The sequence below is a fragment of the Ammospiza caudacuta genome, chromosome 18 (genome assembly GCF_027887145.1).
Source record: "Ammospiza caudacuta isolate bAmmCau1 chromosome 18, bAmmCau1.pri, whole genome shotgun sequence".
In the NCBI taxonomy this organism is placed as follows: Eukaryota; Metazoa; Chordata; class Aves; order Passeriformes; family Passerellidae; genus Ammospiza; species Ammospiza caudacuta.
Genome location: NC_080610.1, coordinates 4,176,151 through 4,195,993, shown reverse-complemented (window position 1 = coordinate 4,195,993; position 19,843 = coordinate 4,176,151). Strand labels below are relative to the sequence as shown.

Here is a 19,843-nt window from a genome sequence, read left to right as displayed (position 1 = left end):
ATTTTATTTCTGCCTCTGCCTTCGCCGTCGGGAGGCTGCGGGCCGGGGCCGGCCGTGCCTGACAAGAGGATGTCGGTGCCGCTTACCGCCGAGCCCGGCTCGCAGCCATCCCGCTGAGGGCAACGGAGCCAACAGCTGCCGCTGTCGGTTCGCGAGCATTAATAAAAACCAGTTATCTGCTCCCACCTGTCCGCCAAACCTCCCCGAAATATTCCCTGACCCAGTTTAACCCCGCGGCTGCCGCTTCACCGGCCTTCACCTCGCCGCCACCGAAGGCCCGTCCGTGACCTATTTTTCCCCGGCGCGGCCGGCTCGCTGCTGCGCCCGCAGCGCCGAGGCGGCGGGGCCCGCCGGGATGCTCGCAGCGGAGCCGAGCCCAGAGCCACCGGCCGCCTCCCCGCCGCAGCTGCCGCCATGGCCGGGCGCGGGGCCGCCCCCGCCGCGGCACAGCCCGCACCGCTGTGCGCTCGCCCCCGCGGGGCCACCCCCGGCTCCCCCGCACGGCAGCGACACGCGGTGCCGCGGCCTCGGACACCGTCCCGGGCTGGCACTGCCACACTGTCCCCTCAGACACCCATCCCGGGCTGGCACTGTCACATCGTCCCCTCGGACACCCATCCCGCGCTGGCACTGTCACATCGTCCCCTCAGACACCCATCCCGGGCTGGCACTGTCACATCGTCCCCTCAGACACCCATCCCGGGCTGGCACTGTCACATCGTCCCCTCGGACACCATCCCCGGGCTGGCACTGTCACATCGTCCCCTCGGACACCCATGCCGCGCTGGCACTGTCACATCGTCCCCTCAGACACCCATCCGGGGCTGGCACTGTCACATCGTCCCCTCGGACACCCATCCCGGGCTGGCACTGTCACCTCATCCCCTCGGACACCCATCCCGGGCTGGCACTGTCACCTCATCCCCTCGGACACCCATCCCGGGCTGGCACTGTCACATCATCCCCTCGGACACCCATGCCGCGCTGGCACTGTCACCTCATCCCCTCGGACACCCATCCCGCGCTGGCACTGTCACATCGTCCCCTCCCCGGCCCCTGCGGTGCTACCAGGGGTGCTGCTGGCAGCGCTCTGGCTCCAGCCCTTTGTCACTTCTTTCCTTATGTGCTTCTGCCTTTCTCAAACTGTTTGAGGGGGAAAACAAAAGATCTCCCCTTGTCTTTTCGCCCGGACTTCTCTCTCCCTGCTTTTGATGATTTTGGTCAGTCTCCCATTAAGAGACCCCAAATGTGCGCCAGCCCGCTACCAACCTCAGTCCATGTAATCCTGCCTCAAACTCACTGACACATCTTTCTCCATCTCAGTTCAGCACAGCTAAACTCATCTTCTTTTCCCAGCCACTGATCCAGGCTCTGAGATTACCTTAATCTCAGAAGTTTAAACATTTTATCTTTACTTGCTCCTTTCTCTCACTTCTGCAGGCAGGGCAATTGCTTTGACCTCTTCCTTGCCTTTCCAAGCACTGCAGGGACTTGGTTTGGTTTGGATTTTTTCCCTCTTCCACTTACTAGGATTATTCTGAAGTGCTCAAAATCCATCCTGTTTACTAACACCTCGTGTTTAATACCTTGCTTCTCAACCACAACAGTACCCACTATAAGTAACACCACTATAGGTAAAAATCAGGTATTAACATTATCTTCCTTTCCCATCATTTTAGCAACTTTTTACCCATCTTTTCTTCATGTTCCTATTTTCTTAGCACAGCAATCCAAGGGTTCTCACACTGAAAACCCTATACGCCTTGCCACTTCCTACTTATTTGCATAAATCATACACATACTTCTATGCTTAACAGCATCTTGAAAAAATAGCTAAAGAATAACTCAGCTACCCTATTTACCTTCTATAAAATTATATTAATCAACAATACCCTGTCTCCAATTAAACTGTAAGAGGGTTTAAGTCTTTTGTTTTAAAGATTTCACTATGGGCATTGCCACTCTCTAAAATAACCCATGTCTTCACTGCCTCTCACAACTTTCCACCAAAGGCAGTAACAAATTCTATATTGATTAACAACACAGTTTTAACACTACCACTTCAAAAATCCATTAACCTTTACTCTTTTGACTGCATAGCACAGATTTACATTTTAAATACAGAACTGAAATGAATACTTACTTTCTATGTATTCATGCAAATAAGCTTCTTTCTGACCTGCCCTTTTTCATCTGCTCCTTTAGTCACATTAGAGCTCCTATCTCCTCTATTACACTGGGGCTTTCTCCTGTGTACTGTCATTTTTTATGCAAATTAAGTAGTGGCTGTACCTGGAATTAAACACACTGTTGCTGTTCACTCATTTGAAACTGTCTCTTTATGTTCAAAGTTTAAAAGGATATGTTTTTCACCATGTATTATCTTTGATTCTGTCCAATTCCAAAGGTTTCTTATCAACTTTTTGTCTCTCCGACTGGCATTTTCATTAATCACCATGGTATTTCCCATGTTTGCACTGCAGACTCCTACAGCATACAGCATTAGTCAGTTGTCTGAACCCTCACAAGCAGAAGGAATTTTGCAATATTTGCATGTGCAGGTGTACATAACTTACAGTGCTACTGAGCAGAATAATTCCAAATTAGTTACCTAAGGTAAAAAACACATCTGCTGGATGAAGGGTAGGTGGCATCCCTGTGGGAACAACCCCACAGCACAGGATTTGGATATGGCACATGTTACAGAGATGCTCCAAATTCAGAAAGGTTGTGAAGAACAAGTGGATAGAAGCACCTGGTGCTCATAGAAAGGGACTGAAGCTTTGGTGCTGGTGTCAGAATGTCCCTGAGTTATTCTCAGGCACCCACCCACACCCCTGGGAGCTGCAGCCCTGTGCAGGCACTGCTGCTCCAGGCTCCTGCAGAGGGGGGCTGGCACCATCCTGCTGCTGCTCCTGGGTCAGACCCAACACCACCTAAAACCAAAGGCCTTTTCACTCACCACTTTTATACAGAGCAGTATTTAGACACAATATTTAAGTTTTCTGGTTGGTTAAGGGTAAAAACTGATACACTGCTTTCTTGTTTTATTAACTGAAGACACTGCACAATGAGGGCTGTAGAAACAGCTAACTTCTACTGCTTTTTAAGTTTAGTTTAGGTGATACAGGACCAAAACAATGTGGCTTTATGCATTTTGGCAAGGAAGGATGGATGGGAAAAGGACTGACAGAGCAATTACAGGGAACTTGAAACATGCCCAGAGTCAACAAGATGACCTAACATTTGTCCTTTTAAAAATAAATACTCAGAATGAATAGTTTCAGCTCAGCAAACTATCTCTGAGAAAGGAAAACAATCATCCTAGGTGCCACTGGTAATCCTCAAAGACCATGTCCTATACTTGCCCTTCAGTTATGGGAAAGACCATTAAAAACATTAAAGACCATTAAAACTGACAAGTTTGTACTGCAGTCCATGTTTCCTACTTTGAGCCTCATTTAATTTTTTTTTTTGTTTAAAAATCTTTGGTTCTTCAAATCAGGAAAAGTCTGATGAACACCTGAGCCAGAATCACCTGCAGTGTGTGAGCTCCAGCATGTGCTCCCCAGTGCCACAATACAAGGAGCCAGATGGAAATGATTTTACACTTCTGCACTCTGGGATTTCTCCATGAAATGTTCCAGGGTGAATAATGAATGTTCACAAAGATTGAGGCCTCTCTGCACTGCTGAGATAAGGGTGCCAGCTTTCCTTGCAAACACAACATATGAGTTGGTTAAGGTCATTTCAAATTCTGTTCCATTTTCAAATGGGTTTTTTTCAGTTTGAAGGATATGCACTGTAAATCCTAGCATGAACTCTATTTCCACTTAGCAGAGGTAGATTTCACCTCTTGTTTTTAAGGAAGTAGGACATTGTTTTCACTTACAGATGACTTCATTTTCCTTGTAGAGATAAGAGTAATCTGAAGTTTCCAGTTCAGTGCAAGTCCTACAGGAACTAGAAAGTATCATTCCTCCAGCAGCAGGATTTGCCTTCTTTAACTCAAGTATTTTCTTGAGTTCTTTCTGTTTCTTTCTTGCAAACAGTAAAATAACAATAGCTACCAAATTGAAATATTTGCCTAGAAACCCCTGTCTAATCCAGACTGGCAAATTTTGTGGTCTTATATAAATATTTTCCAGGAAAATTTCTCTTTTCCATCAGTGCTAGAACTGAATTTGATATAATTTTATACCTCAAAAACTTACTCAAGAACAGCAATTTCTACAGATAAAGGTACTATTTTGGGAATTTCATATGGACAATATGCTGTCTGTCTAGAGACAAACAAATATAAAATCATATCAAATTATTTGCCTACACATGACATTTGAACTGTAGTTCTCAAAAGAGCAAATGGAAGAAGAAAGAACAAGTGCAAATGGAAAAATAGGAGAGGAGGATGTCAAAAGGCAGCAATAGGAAGAAATGAAGCTGAAAGGAGACTTGGAACAGAAATCTGCAGTTCATTGTCTTGCTGTCTTTGCCTTGCTGCCCACATACTTAAAAGACTTCAGCTTCAGATTCATCTCCTGGTGGGCCTTTCATTTTGTCAGCCCCAGTCTGCTGCTGGAGACAGCTCTCAGACACAAGTTTGCAGGAAGAAAGACACTTTGCTTTGCTTTACCTTATTGATTTGAGAACATACAGAGGCAGGAAATCTTACTCTGGCTCAATTATTCACAAAAGGCATGCAGAGACTTGTCAGGTTTTGAAGGGAGAGAAGTGACATATTAAGAAGACAGTGACAAAATAACCCAGCAAATGGGCCTACAAGGGAATGGTTTACCTGCCTAGCCTGTCACCCTGATGCTCAGCCCAAAACCAGTGGCTGTGACTTCCAGCAGTGATTTCAGACAGAGCAATACTCACTGACTGCTAATTCACAAAGTGGAGACCCACCCTTCTGCCTAAAATGATTTGTGCCACACTTTGTCAGCAGGGTCACACTGACTGATTGTCTCAGTGCTGGGCTGAGAAATCCTGGGCAGGAAATGTGTAATGCAGTTAAATCCTGTCTATGTGTCTCCTCTTTTCTTCCCTAATTCAAATCCTTTTGCTTTCTAAGTGCCTGGGTGACAAGGGGCACAACTTGGAATAAAAACTTTTATTGCACAGGAGTGGATATTTCTGCATGTCATCAAGGGCAATGGACTGTTCTGGAATTTCACATCAAGACACTGATGATCTCCAAAGCAATCAACACTGGGTTTTTTTGTAAATTCTTCACTTGAAATTCTGTAACACAACCTACCAGTGCTGACTCTGTTTCCTACCAAAACTCCCTCCAGCTGGAACACACTCACTGCTGTTAATTTAAATTTCAGTCAGTTTCTAATACTTTTATAGCTGAGTGTTCTGTTTACAAACTATATAGAGCATTGCTTATTTGCTCATGCAATTTAAATATTGAAAAGAAGGTTTTAAAAAAAACATTTAGTAAAAGCCTAAGCTTCCAAAATCTCTTTGTTTGAAATAAGCTTAACTTTCAGAAAATGTCTGTGTACATAGTTGCATGTTTTATTTGAAACACTAGAAAATGTGAAGTATTATTTTTGTTGGTCCTAAAAGTAATGTTCTCTTTAGTATAAATAATTCAGAAAAATACTTTTGCTTTCTTATTAATTGGAAAAAAAAATTACAATGAAAATACCCTGACTTGAAACCTGCTGGGAAGAAAGCAATTTTCAGTAAGACCTTTAGTACAGAGCTGTCAGTCTAAGGGCAAACAAAGCCATATGTTTTTCTTGCAAGCCTGTTGAAAAAACTACTGTGCTACAGGCATGAAAACAGCACCTTTATGTGTCACTAAATACAATTTTTAAGGATTAAGTTTATCCCATTGTCGGTGTTTCAGCTTACAAAGTGTTTGGAATGTGCATTTCATTTCAACACTTCCATTCCCTTCACCAGTATTTTCCCTTTTGCTACCAAGAAAATACCTTTGAAATCATTGCACTGCATTCACCTCAGAAATCCCAGCTTCATTATACAACAACACAGACCTGCAAGCCCTCCTTCTCTTTAAAATCTGATTTATGATTCTATTTCAGCTTTCTTTAACACTGAATCTGCCACGAGCTGTGACACACATGGATTGCAAACATGAAATATGTACTCTACACTGAGCAGATCCCAATGACAGAAGGCAGTGCTGTGGTGTCACTGAGTTTGGGATGGCTGCATACAAACTTCTCCATGGATGAGCTACATGGACATAAAAGCCTGGCCTAGCTTCAGGTTCGTCCACATTTTTGGAAATACTTTACTCACTTCAGTATCACTGGAATATCTGGAGCCTGGTGATTCTGAAATGCTGTAGTTGATAGTTGTACTATTAATTAAGAAAAAAAGGAGCAACAAACCCCAACACACACTTTTAAACCCTCAGTGTAGTCTGTCAGGAGGAATAAACCAGGTATATGTGAACAGAAATCATTTTAGCTGTTACACCAAGCACATTCAATTATCTCAAACATCTGAATACTTAAGAAAATGCCATTGCATTAATGACTCCCACTAGTTTCAGTCTGCTAAACAGGAGATCATAGTCTAAGTGCTAATTCACTTTGAATATACACACAGGGAGCAGCTGAAGAGATAAAGATTTAAATAGAAAATGACCTGCTAGGAGTTTCCAGTTCTGATTTTTACTGTGTCAGCAAACCAAATAGCCAGCAAAATTCATAATTCATTCTGAGTAACTGTAAGAAGTGCTTCAAGTGAAAAGCTTGTGGTGGCTTTTTTTCTGATTTTCCTTCCTCTAACCTATAGAAAAATTAAACATCTTCAAAAAAGCCGATTTTGTGACACTTTATTGACAGGAGGTGAGTAAGCAAACTGGAGGAGATGGAGTAGAGGTAACAGAAATGAACAAAGGCCATAAAGCTCCTGGAAAAAAAGCCATTTGTCACTCAAGCTCTTACAGAAATTCCCTTGTTGGATCAGGGTAATACATCTGAGTGTTCAGAGGAGCATGCTGAAATACTGACCACTATGGGCTTCATTACTTTCACTCACCCACTCAATCCTATTTTGCTTTAATTCCTTTCAGGAGCTGAGAAAGTCACCTTGCCTAAGTGGTCACCCTGCTGTTTCCACAGCAGCCACCAGCAAACTCCAGAAGTGCTCACATTATGCCAGGAAATCCTACCTCCTCCACAGGAGCCAAGGAGTCTGCAACAATAACACACCATACAATATTCAACATTTTTACTCCTCTAACTTCAGGAATTTTGCCAAAAGATGGAGTAGTATTACTCAGAGAACTCCCACTTCAATGTCCACATTTCAGCTCTGTGCAGTGACATTGCAAACTGGTCAGCAAGAGAGATGCTCTTACCTACCATCATCTGCCATCTTCTGCATCCTAACCTCCTTAACTTGGCCAATTATATCTTGCTGTAGCCATTAAGTTAAAAATATTTATCTATAAATGCTGCTTGCTTGCACAGGTACACACAGGTTTGCATCATGCTGCTCTCATCCCACATTCTTCTGTTTTCATTTTTGCACTAAGGCACTGTTTATCCATGACAAATACTTACATCCTTTTCCAGAGAACTGAAATTCCTGGAATATTTCTCATTAAATGCACTTCTTTAATAAAATAAAGCTAATTTAACTATTAATGCTCTTCTTTCTACAAGGATGGAAGTTATTATAAATTACCATAATTCCAGGTAAATGAAAACCATCCCTGGTGCAGAAGGAAATTCTCACAGGGTTTCAGAAAGGCAGGATGAGCAGTTTGATGGAAGTGCTTTTGTGTTCCCTTACTGCCATTTGGGGTCTTTCAGAGTGAAATTGGTATTTTTACCAAGACAAGACACAGGAATGAAAAAAATCTGCCATACCTGGAATATGGAACAGACAAGAGCTGAGCAAGATATACAGGCCAATACCTCCCCCAAAAGCAGTCATGGAAATATCTACAAAATTGAATGTACAGAAGAGGAAACTGCCTTGGTTAACATCACAGAATCCTCTGAACACACAACTGGAGGAAACAGCTCATCAAAAAGCACTGCTCACCCTGGCTTTATCACACACAGCTCCAGCTAAGGAGGAAGAATTGAAGAAAACTTGAGAATGGCTTGATTCTGGCTCCACATTCATTACAGAAATGCTCCTCAGAGTGATGCCACCAGTTTTAGAACAAAAGAAGGGAGTATTTAAAGACAAAAGGTACAACTTCACCACTTCAGACACATGGACATTACTGGCCTGCTCAACACTCCTGTGTGAACTCCACACATGGATATTAGTAGGAATTCTGTGTCAAAGCTTTCAGAGAGAGACTGCAGGAACTTGTAGGAGAAAGGAAAGCTAATGGCAGCTAATACAGATACAATTTTATGTCTTAGATTTTCTTCAATGATTCCAGATTTAGTCTTTTCTGGGTTTGTTTCCTTTGTTTTTTTTTAATGCAGCAGTCTACACTGCTGTAACTGTTCTTGCCATTTATTTCCATGATAAAACTGGGAGAAATCACTCATAGTAAGAACCTGCAACAGCTAGTCTGATAAATAGACATATAATACACATAGAATATAAAAACATGCATTTTAAAGACCTTTCATGGATCACCACCTTTAAAACTCTGTTCTCCTACTGTATTTAAAAATCTTAAATTAGTTTTAAAAATCCTATTTATATTTTTTTTAAGAGGAAAGAAGCCAATCCAAGGGTAAAAGTAATTCTATTAAGTGCCTAAAGGTAGCTCTCCCACCCGTATCTGATACACAGAAAGCAGATGGAAAAATCAAATAATGGATTTATTCATTACACATTTGTAAAAGGACACTGATCACACAGTATTCCAGCAAGCCTCCACCTTTCAAATACAGTTTAGAGTGGGTGGAATGGTTGCTGCTAGACTTTTAAGATCCAGGTTTAAAACAAAGTGCTTTATGTCCTCTAACACTACCATCTCCATGACAATCTCTCTTCCACAAAGCAACAGCTTCATTTATTTCAGGGTCATTTGCTCCCTTGCTTACCTTTGCCTAGAAATTCATCTACTCAACAAAAGAAGAAACTTTTCCTAGGGAAACAGAACGGAAAAAAAAAAAAAAAAAAAAAGCTGTTTAATATCCACTGGCACAAATGACAGTTCCAAAGCCCATGCTGTATCTCCAGGGATTTAGATTTATTGGCATCTTTACTAGCTGGGCCTTGGAAGGCTGCAGAGCTGGCCAGGAAGAACAGTGTGTATACAGTGAGACAGAAAACTCTGTGAACGACGGACATTTTTCACTGATGAGTTCTGTTTTTCCAAGAGGATGGAGTGAGGAACTGTAAATAACATGTTGGGCAGAGGTTGAAAAAGTTATCTAGCTTTTTATAGGCAACTTTAAGACTTCATTGCTTGCTGGGTTCCTGGGCTCAGGCCAATCACTATGAAAGTTTCACTTGCACAGTTAACCCCTTGCTTGCCTTGTCCCAGAACTGCATTAAGGTCGCAGAAGAGAGAGCAAGTGACAGACAATGAGAGGTACAACTCCTCTGCACCTGCTAAAAGCATTCTTTCAACTAAAATGTTTGAAAATCAGTGGGCAGGGGATGGATGAATAGAATGAAATTAACTTTACAGATGGGAAAACAAGGGACAAAGATGGAAATGGCTTTTAACTGACAAAAGAACAACTATCAAGGGTAAAGTGAGAACAGAAATAATTTAATTTCAACTCTCACAGCAGAGACAACTTGTATCATCGTTTCCTGCATCCTCTTTCCCCAGTGGAGGCCATTTACCATGCTAGATGAGAAAAACAATGGACATATAACATATAACAATCATATTAATGATTACTTGACTAAAATATGTGGATTTTTGAAAAGCTACTTTTTCCACATAGAAACAGTTGTCCTCAGTACATTCAATAGAGTCACAGTCACTAATCTTTCATACATTCAGTTTCATAAAATTAACTTTCAGTCATGAGAAAAGGGTTGGGCTATCACCTTATTATGCATTTTTATGAATCAGCTTGTCCAAAATTTAAGTACTCATTAAAAAAAAAAAAAAAACCCACCTCTAGTTTCTATATTTGATGCAGAAATAATCCTGTAAATAAGAATTATATGTAACCAATGCAAATATGCTTTCCTGAATCTGCAGGCAGGTATGACAATGATTTTTTTCAGTAGGATTTCCTTTATCCTGTGGTGCAAGGAACATTCAAGGATGAGTGCTGGAAGCATCACACCTGTAACATTATTCTGCTCTGCAGAAGATACAGTGAAGGGTAATGGAGAAAATTAGCAAAGACCAAAAAGGAAGAAAACCAAGGAAAAGAGAATGGGAAAACACTGATTTGTTTGCATTTTTTAGTCTTCCAAACTTCAGCTTGTACTGAAACTATAATTTATCTGCCATTTATACAGCTGACTGTATTTACAAATTAAGGCATATGATCATGGAATCATGTGGCTCAGGAGGGACTCCTGGAGGGTTTTCCTTTATTCTCAGCAGTTTTCCACACAAATATGTCTTCACCACACCAGAAATGGTTTCCTCACCCAGATGAGGAACAACAGGTCTGTAATGTCATTATTGGGGAACGTGGGGAAAGCTGTGAAACCCTTGTTAAAATTCCTGGGGCAGCAGGCCAGGCAGGCAGTGAGGCAGAGCACAGGGTCTGTGCCAGCCGTGCCCCAGGGCAGGCTCAGCTCTGTAGCCATGGTATTTTCTGAAAAATCCTTTCCTTAGGACTTTTTCTCCTGAGAAGCTGAGAGGCCTCAGGAACAAACTGTAAACAATGGTTATCTGCTGCTGTGGAATGCAACAGGTGCATCTGTGATTTGGTTGTTTCTAATTAATGGCCAATCACAGTCAGCTGGCTTGGACTCTGTCTGAGACACAAGTCTTTGTTATCATTCTTTCTTTTTCTATTCTTAGCTTAGCTAGCCTTCTGATGAAATCCTTTCTTCTATTCTTTTAACATAATATATGTCATATATTTAAAATAATATATTTGATTTTATAATATTATAATATATTTAATTTATATATTTAATTTACATTTATAATACGTTTAATAGAATATATATAATAAAATAATAAATCAGCCTTCTGACACATGGAGCCAGATCCTCATCTCTTCCCTCATCCTCAGACCCCTGTGACCACCATCCCACAGCTCTCCCAGCCCCTGTGCAGCACAGGCAGCCCTGCAGGAGCCCCTGAGCCCAGCCCAGCCCTGCTGCCAGCAGCAGCAGCAGCTCCCCAAGTGCCACATCCCTGCACGGAGCAGCCTCCTCTCCCCAGCACAAGGAGAAAATCTGCAGCACAGAGATGTCTCCTCCTGAACATCTGAGCAGTTGGTGGAGCTGGCAGGAGCTGCATTACTGAACAGCCCTTGCACAAAGCAGAGCCCTGGGCCTGCTCCTGCCCAGGGAAAGCACATTTCAGGGCTACAACATGGCCATGTCCTGGAGAGATTAAAGACAATTCTATCTTCTGAAGTAGGTAGGAATTTAACCATCCCCTAACCAGATCTCCCTATCCCTAGGGACCCTACATAGACTAAGCACAGAAAAGAAAGTAAGTAATAGAAAAAAAATAAAAATAGGCTATTGTTATATGTTGTCATTATGGCATTGTTACTGTTTTGTTTAGTGCAACTACACAGTGTCAATTGCTGGAATCAAAGTGGTTTTTGGTTTTTTTTGTAATGATTCCTTCATGGTTTCTGTTCCCTTGTGGCTGCATAAAATGGCATCTAAAACCATCCCTATCTACCTAGCTTAAGCACAAAAAAGAAAAGTAGTAGAAAAAAACCCAACAAACTATTATTATATGTTGTCATTGTGGTATTGCTACTGCTTTGTTTAGTGCAACCACACAGTGTCAATGGTCACCTTTTCTAGACACTCGTTTTTACATATTAAATGGTACTAAGTCTCATAACTTGCTTCAATCATTATCTAGTTGCTGGAATCAAAGTGGTTTTTGGTTTTTTTTGTAATGATTCCTTCATGGTTTCTGTTCCTTTGTGGCTGCATAAAAATGGCATCCAAAACCACCCCTATCTACTTAGCCTAAGCACAAAAAAGAAAAATAGCAGGAAAAAAAATAGACAATTATTATATGTTATCATTATGGCATTGTTACTGTTTTGTTTAGTGCAACCACACAGTGTCAATTGTGGAGGTCACCTTTTCTAGATGGTTTTTGCATATTAAATGGTACTAAGTCTAATAACTTGCTTCAAGCATTATCTAGTTGCTGGAATCAAAGTGGTTTTTGATTTTTTTTGTAATGATTCCTTTAAGGTTTCTGTTCTCTTGTGGCTGCATAAAAATGGCATCCAAAACCATCCCTATCTACCTAGCCTAAGCACAAAAAAGAAAAATAGTAGAAAAAAAAATACTATTATTTTATATTGTCATTATGGCATTGTTACTGTTTTGTTTAGTGCAACTAAACAGTGTCAATGGTCATCTTTTCTAGGTAGTTTTTACATTTTAAATGGTACTAAGTATAATAACTTGCTTCAATCATTATCTAGTTGCTGGAATCAAAGTGGTTTTTGGGGTTTTTTTGTAATGATTCCTTTAAGGTTTCTGTTCCCTTGTGGCTGCATAAAAATGGCATCCAAAACCCTCAGAAGTAAGAACAGCAAAATGGAATAACTAAACCCTTGTGATTTCTGGGATGTCCCTTGGGATTTCTTTTTTTTTTTTTTTTTTTTGAGTTGGCAATTTCTTGTAGTCATTTTCAAATAAAGCATTAGAAGCACTAAAAAGACCAACATTTTTTCAGAATCAATCATGATCAAACTAAAACATAATCATTAATTTTCTCAGAGCCTCCACACATGATTAAACTCCACCTCTCACCATGCTGAGGGCACAATCTCAACTCAATGGATGCACAGTGAGTTTCTTCAAGTTCTTTCCACTTCCCCCTAGTCTGATCTAAATGGCAGCAGTTTGGTTGGAAGGCTCATGTTCCCATAGCAGATGTCTAGGTGCTGGAAGCACATTTGCCAACCAAAAAGAGACACATCAACTATGAGCAGGAGGAGAGTAACTCAGATCTCTCACCAGCCAAGGACAGGAAGGAAAGCAGAGTGGTGAGATTGCTACAAAAGTGGTTTTAGTCTGCTGTTCCTCCAGTTTCAAGTTTTTGAGTACATGGCAGGAAATGCTGAACCTTTCAGTGAGGCTGCCTGAAGCAGCCCTGAGGAGCTGCCCCTTGGCACTGTGTGCTGCCTGGGGGTTCTTCAAGCCAACACTGGCAGCAAACTCAGACTGGGCAGAGCACACACCTAAAATAGGTTCAGAGCACTGCTAATGGATTTCCCTCCTCCCTTGGATGATAGACAGCCAGCTGTGTCTAACAGAGACATTAAATTCTGTAACAAATCTTTCATTTTAATCATTTTAATCAAAGGCATGAGAATCACTAATGCTGAGGTTACACTTCAGGAAATGGGAGAGAAACAAACAGCTGGATTGGATCAAAAGAAAATCCCATATATTCACTCAATGCCCTATTTCGGACAGTGACCACTAATGTGTATCTGTGGGAATGTATAAAAACAACTGAGGCATAAAATGAAATCTCCTTGATGGAACTGCCCAACTTCCAGGAGAGCTGAGGCATGTTCCCTGTTTGTCCCCTACATTGGGGACTTCATAGGAGCCTTCTTTTCTGCATCTCCAATTCACCTGTATGGCTCTGGTCACACAGAACCCCAAAACAGAACCCTGGTGGTCTTTTCAGAGCCAACTTTGCTCTTAGACAGGCAGATGTAACTCTCAGCCTGGAACACAACTAAGGGAAGAAGGTGCTGCACAGAGAGTACCAGAGAAAGCTCCCCTGGGTAACACCATGCTGTGTAATAAAAACTACCTTTAGAAACTTGCAGTACCAACTTTAGACTTCAACCACTCAGTGTCCAGAGCTTACCCTACTGCTCAGCAGAGACTCCTGCCAGTGACCAGGCAAACTTGGCAAGAACAAAGATAAAATAAAGGGAATTGCTGCTGTCTGCAGCTTCAGGTGCTCAGTGGATGCCCCCACCTTGCTTTGACCCTGTTTGCCCAGAGCACAGGGTGAAGGGCTTTACACACACAGCAGAGAATAAACACACTGCACTGCTTTTGGAATTAAAACCACAACAATTACCCATAACAGTCTGCAGCAAGACTTCATGCACACCAGTGTCAACACTGTAGTAAATGGTGTGCATGCACAGCTTCTGTCTGTGGGGAAGTTACCAAAGATGGACATGAAGATCTTTATTACAACAGATGATTATTACCACAGAAGATGTGCCAGGAAAACACAAACAGTGTATATTAAACCATATGGAGAACTTGCTGGTACATGGAGCTCAAAGTGCTTCTTCCACAATCCCACCTACCCACAGCCTGATCAATGCCCATCATCTGTGCACAAAGTTTAACTTTGTTTTATTAATAGTACCACAAAATCTGGATAAATAAGTGCCCTACTATATAAAGCAATATATTGGGATTTTTTTTCTCCTGCTGAAATAATTTCTAATTTAGTTACTATAGAAACCATCCTGCAGCCATCCTAAAAAAAAAATCTCTGTATATATTTACACTCACACTGAGAAGAAGAAAAGGAGAAAAGCTGGAATGTACCTGTACATGCAAGAGACAAATGGCCAGAACCACCAGATTTGACAGTAATTTATAGGAACACAGCTGAAACTCCTTAAAATCTAACAGCAATATTCATTCATATGATTGCCATCACTAACAAAGCCATGAGCATGCAAAACCAGAAAATCAGGGCCTTTCTGTGCTGCTTGGGAAACAAATAGGCACAATAATGCAGGAACACTATTTTTTCTTGGAACTGAAAAAGGGAAGTTCTGAGCATCCTGACATTACTCTAATATGTCAAATGAAGAAGTCAGGGCTAACTGAACATGCCTTTTTTGCTCATTTAAGTTGCAGATGAGTGACAGCTAACAAATTACACAACAGCCTGTGACACACAGATCCAGACCAGCAGTTCTGCAGTAAAATTTAACAAGAGACAGCTTTACTCAGGTTTATTCCTTTTCATACAGTGCTGTCATAAACATTTAATAAATAATTCTACCAGGAGTATGCATGATTTATAAAATGTCTGGGAGGAGCTGCTAGCTTTCTCTCTTGCACTCTGTTGTTTGTACTTGTAAAATTGAGTCAGCTGTAATTTCAACAACCCTAAATCTTCTCTACGAGAGATTAAAAACACCAGTGCTACTTGCTGCAGAAGAAAAAGGTATTCCAGTAGTAAAGTATCCAAAAAGCCACTGAGACATTTATTTAACTATTTTGTATCATGAAGGTTGAAGAGTTCTCAAAACAGAAAACCAAAGGCATTTTATGGAAGCAAATAAACGCTTTGAGTAAAAGGTTTCTGTTGGAAATAACCCTAGGGGACATTAATAGGCTTAGAAAATCTTCAGGTTGGCCATTTAATTTCTAAGATTAGATGAGACTAGTTTTGCAGAGTGCTAGAATTTGTGTTTTGTCACCCAAGTGTGTATGTGAAGACAGGAGCTGGGACAGTGGGCTGCAGCACCATCTGCCCAGGGGATGACACAGCAGAGCTCTGCCCCAGATGAAGCAGCTCAGCCTCTTCCCCACTGCCTGGGAGCCCTGCATGGGAACAGAATGGCTGTGCCTCAACCCAGGCAAGGTCAGTGCAGAGCTCAGGGGTTGTTTTCCGAGTTATTCACAGATTGAGGTTTGTCCAATTCTGGAATGTCAGCTGACACCACCAGCTTTTTGTCATGGGCACTTGTGGTCCTTTCCCTCTCAGATCTGGATTTTCTCACTGTGCTATGTCTGTGTCATCTGTTCTGGATTGATGCCACATGCTTCACACAATGTTACTTGAAGAGGATTTTGAAAATATTGCTGGGTAGAAAATGAGACCACCAAAATATTTCATCATGCTAAACTGTTCCCAGGAAGACAAACCTACATGCAGAGTTAAGTCAAGATGCCCCCACAGCTGAGACACTGCAGTTCATCCCCAAACAAAAATTTTTAAAGCCTGGAGACAGTGATCTACATTGAGGACTCCAGACTAACACTGCCTTTGTGTGGTGACAGACCCAAGTTCAAACTGAGAATATCATTTACAAATAGCTTCTATCTTTTCCAGCACTATTCCAATATATTGCACTGGGCCAGTATATACCTTTTGTTGAAGGTTGTCTATTTTTTCATAGTGTATCTAATTTCTGATTAAAGAAATCAATTATGGGAATTAAGTTTTTGTCGATTTACAAAATAACATTATTATCCTGCTGTCAAGTATCTATGCTAGTACTTTTCATCCTTCAGAGCATAAAAATATTAGTATGCAGAGTAAGAAATAATTGCTTTCTGAAATAATGCTAGAAAATTCCACCTAGGAATAAAGTGGAATCTCTTTAAATTAAATTAGCTAGCATTAGCATTCAAAAACTAGACACGATTTAGGTCAACCACTGATCTCCCTTAATGTGGTAATTCACATTTTCTAGTAGAAACACTCCCTTATACACACCTCTCAGTCCCCTACTGCTCATCTTCCTCATCCATTAAAACAGAACACTGACACTTAACCCTGCAGTGATGAACAAGTCAGCCTTGCTCATGCAAAGTTCACACTTGGCTTGAAGCACGCTGAATAATTCCACTAATTTCCACAAGAACACTTTGCACTCTGTGTATCTGAGTCCAAGCATTCAGCAGTGTCAGGGGCTAATCACAGCAGGATTTTTGTAGGGAAAACTGGCAGGCAGTGCAGGGAAAGCAGCACAAAGCTGTGCAGCCATCACTGAGGTGCCACTGTTTGGTCTGTCCCACCAGCTGTGCCTGGCTCCAGCTGGGACAGAGTTAATTCTGTTCCCAGTGGCTGCTGCAGCCCTGGTTTGGATTCAGTGTGAGAATAATGCTGATAACACAGAGATGTTGTAGCTGTTGCTAAGCAGAGCTCACTCCACAGCAGTTTCCCAGGCTCTGCCAGTGAGGAAGTGCACGAGGAGCTGGGAGGGAGCACGGCCAGGAAGGGTGACTGGAACTGGCCAGAGGGTGGAAGGGAGGGATGGACACAACCCAGTACAGAAACTGGGGGCTGTGGCTGCTGGGGAGCTGCCACATCAGCCAGCAGGTACTGAGCAGCTGGATGGAGCATCTCCTGCTTTTCTTGGGTTTTATTCCTCTCTATTTCTCCTTTCATTACTATTATTATAACATTTTTTATTTCAGTTTTTAACAGATTTTAGTCCACAGGCTTTACCTTTTCTGTGATTCTCCTCCCCATGCCATGGAGGGAATGGGAGGGGAGGGATCAGATGGGTGCATGGTGTTTAGCTGCTGGCTGACAGCACTTGTTAATCAAAACTTCTCTCCAGAAAGATGCAATGATATAGAAACCCCTTTTGCAGACTGATCCATGAATCAATGTTGAACCATTGTCAATATTCCCGTGCTGTTTAACCCACCTGAGGGATTATAATCAGAGATGAGCACTTAGCTTGTACTTAAAAGGTTTGCAGAGAGGTGCTAATTAACACAACATACAGCAAAAATGAAGATAGGTGTTAAGAGATATAAAGCTCAAATAAATTTCACAATTCTAATTTTAAAACAGAAGCACTGGATAGGAAAGCAGAGACACAAAATTTTGTCACTGCCATCACAGGCAACCACATAACAGATGTGGACTGTACTCAGCCCAGAATGACAAACAGAGCATCTCCAGGCTCTCCAGAACTGCTAAAGAACCCTGTCACAAAAGAACAAAAGGCAAAAACCGTGGCACGTAGCACAGGAAAGGCAAAGATCCCAGAGACAACAGCAGTGTGTGAGTGGCAGTCCCAGCAGGGAATTGAGGGATAAATGACCATGGGAGTCTCAGGAGCATTCTGTGTCCCCTGAGAGGCACAGGCACGCTGGGGAGGTGATCACAGACACAGGGACAATCCTGTGGAGGTGATCACAGACACAGGGACAGCCCTGGAGGTGATCACAGACACAGGGACAGCCCCTGTGACAGTGCTGCTGCCTCACTCTGGGGCTGGGACACTCCTTCTGCTACAGACAGCAGAGCACAAGAAAGCTCCTTCCAACTCAGCAGAGCTCTTAGAGCAAATAGCACTATTTTTCATCATGAGAACTGCAGGCTGAGTTGAGAAACAACAGGATAAACAAGAGGATAATCAAGATGAACAAAATTACAATTTTTAAAGAGGGCTCAGCCATCAAGTGTATGATAAATGATGCATAACTGAAAAAATGTTGGTGCTTCTCTCCCCATGTTTTCCAGCTCACCAGAAATAGCCTTTCAAGAGAGATATTCACCCAGTAAATATCTCTGTAATTCTCCTTTCCTTTACTTGCTCATGGCTTGTTTAACGTGCCTGCGTGGAATTTCACATCCCCATCCCTTTGCAGACCTTTCCAATGAGAAACAGGTGTCTCAGGGCTGGCTGAGAACACAAGTGCACTGTGTTTATCAGCTGTGTAAACTTACATTGAAGAAGTTGGTCTTGTTCCTCTCACAGAAGAGGCCCTGTGCAGGCATGTGCTTCAGCTGCTGCCAGGGCACCCCACTGCCCAGCAGCACGTCCCGGGCCCACTGCAGGTTCTGTGGAAACAACAGCCAGGTCACATGGAGGCAGGAGTAAACGTCACTGTCACATTTTCTGAAAAATCCTCTTTGCCCAGGATTCTTCTCCTGGCAAGCTGAGAAGCCTCAAAGAAAAATGAAAACAATATTATCTGATTCACTTCTCCTGTGTTTGCCGCTTTGGAATGCGGTTTGGACATTGTTTATCAACTGGTCATTGTTTGATTGGTTCCATGTGAATTGTTTTAACTTAATGACCAATCACAGCCAGCTGTGTCAGGACTCTGGAAGGAGTCACAGGTTTTCATTCTCATTCTTTGTAACCTTCTGTCTGTATCCTTTCTCTATTCTATAGTACAGTTTTAGTATAGCATTAATATAATATAATATAATATAATATAATATAATATAATATAATATAATATAATATAATATATTATAATATAATATAATATAATATAATATAATATAATATAATATAATATAATATAATATAATATAATATAATAATGTCTTCTAAGAAAATGGAGTCAGAGTCATCATTTCCTCCTGGGGAACCAGCAAATACCACACAGGGGATGCAAAAGCCACCACAGGTGAAAGTACAAAACAAACTACACTTTTATTTATTAACCTGCAATGTCTTTTCTCATTTTTGTCATACTTGCTGTTCCATTCTCCCCACACACTCACAGCTCTTTCCCTTGGGCCCACCACCTGCAGGGAATAACCTGCCAGAGCTGAGGCCTCGACCCTCAGGCTCAAACTGCAGCTTTCCTTTAGTGGGGAGGGGAATTCAGAGCTTTTGGCCCCACCCAGCATTGCCCTCCATGTAAGTTCACTTCACCTCCCTGGAAATTCCACAACTGAGATCAAACTTGGATAATAGTGCTCAGTGAATTAACAAGAAATTATCAGTAGGGGACCAAATGATAGATGACAACCAAAAATTGATAAAAGCAGTATCCCTCTAAAATTTCAATGCATGGAGCTCTCTTTTGTAGCTGAGAACTAGGGACAGCTGCTGGCTCCAGGCAGAATGTTACCAACAGATGGGACAGTTATTAATTGTGAGGTTTCACTGATGGAAGTTTTGCTTTACTTCATTTTTTATTTCAGGGTTCAAAAGTAGCATTTGAGTTGCATTTGACCAGAAGACATCACAAGAGAGGACATCAAAGAAAGGAAGATGTTTGGTTCATAGAGACAAATAAGAATGTTGCACTCTGGCTTGTG

At 41.7% G+C, this 19,843-nt stretch overlaps 1 protein-coding gene across 1 annotated transcript in view; it reads right to left on the bottom strand.

Moving 5' to 3' along the window:
• CABIN1 (calcineurin binding protein 1) overlaps window positions 1-19,843 on the bottom strand; it is a 116,469-nt gene that overhangs the window by 45,021 nt on the left and 51,605 nt on the right. The window contains exon 30 of the mRNA XM_058816521.1: window positions 18,512-18,625. Coding sequence (XP_058672504.1) covers window positions 18,512-18,625 — 114 coding nt within the window. The remainder of the gene's footprint in view (window positions 1-18,511; window positions 18,626-19,843) is intronic.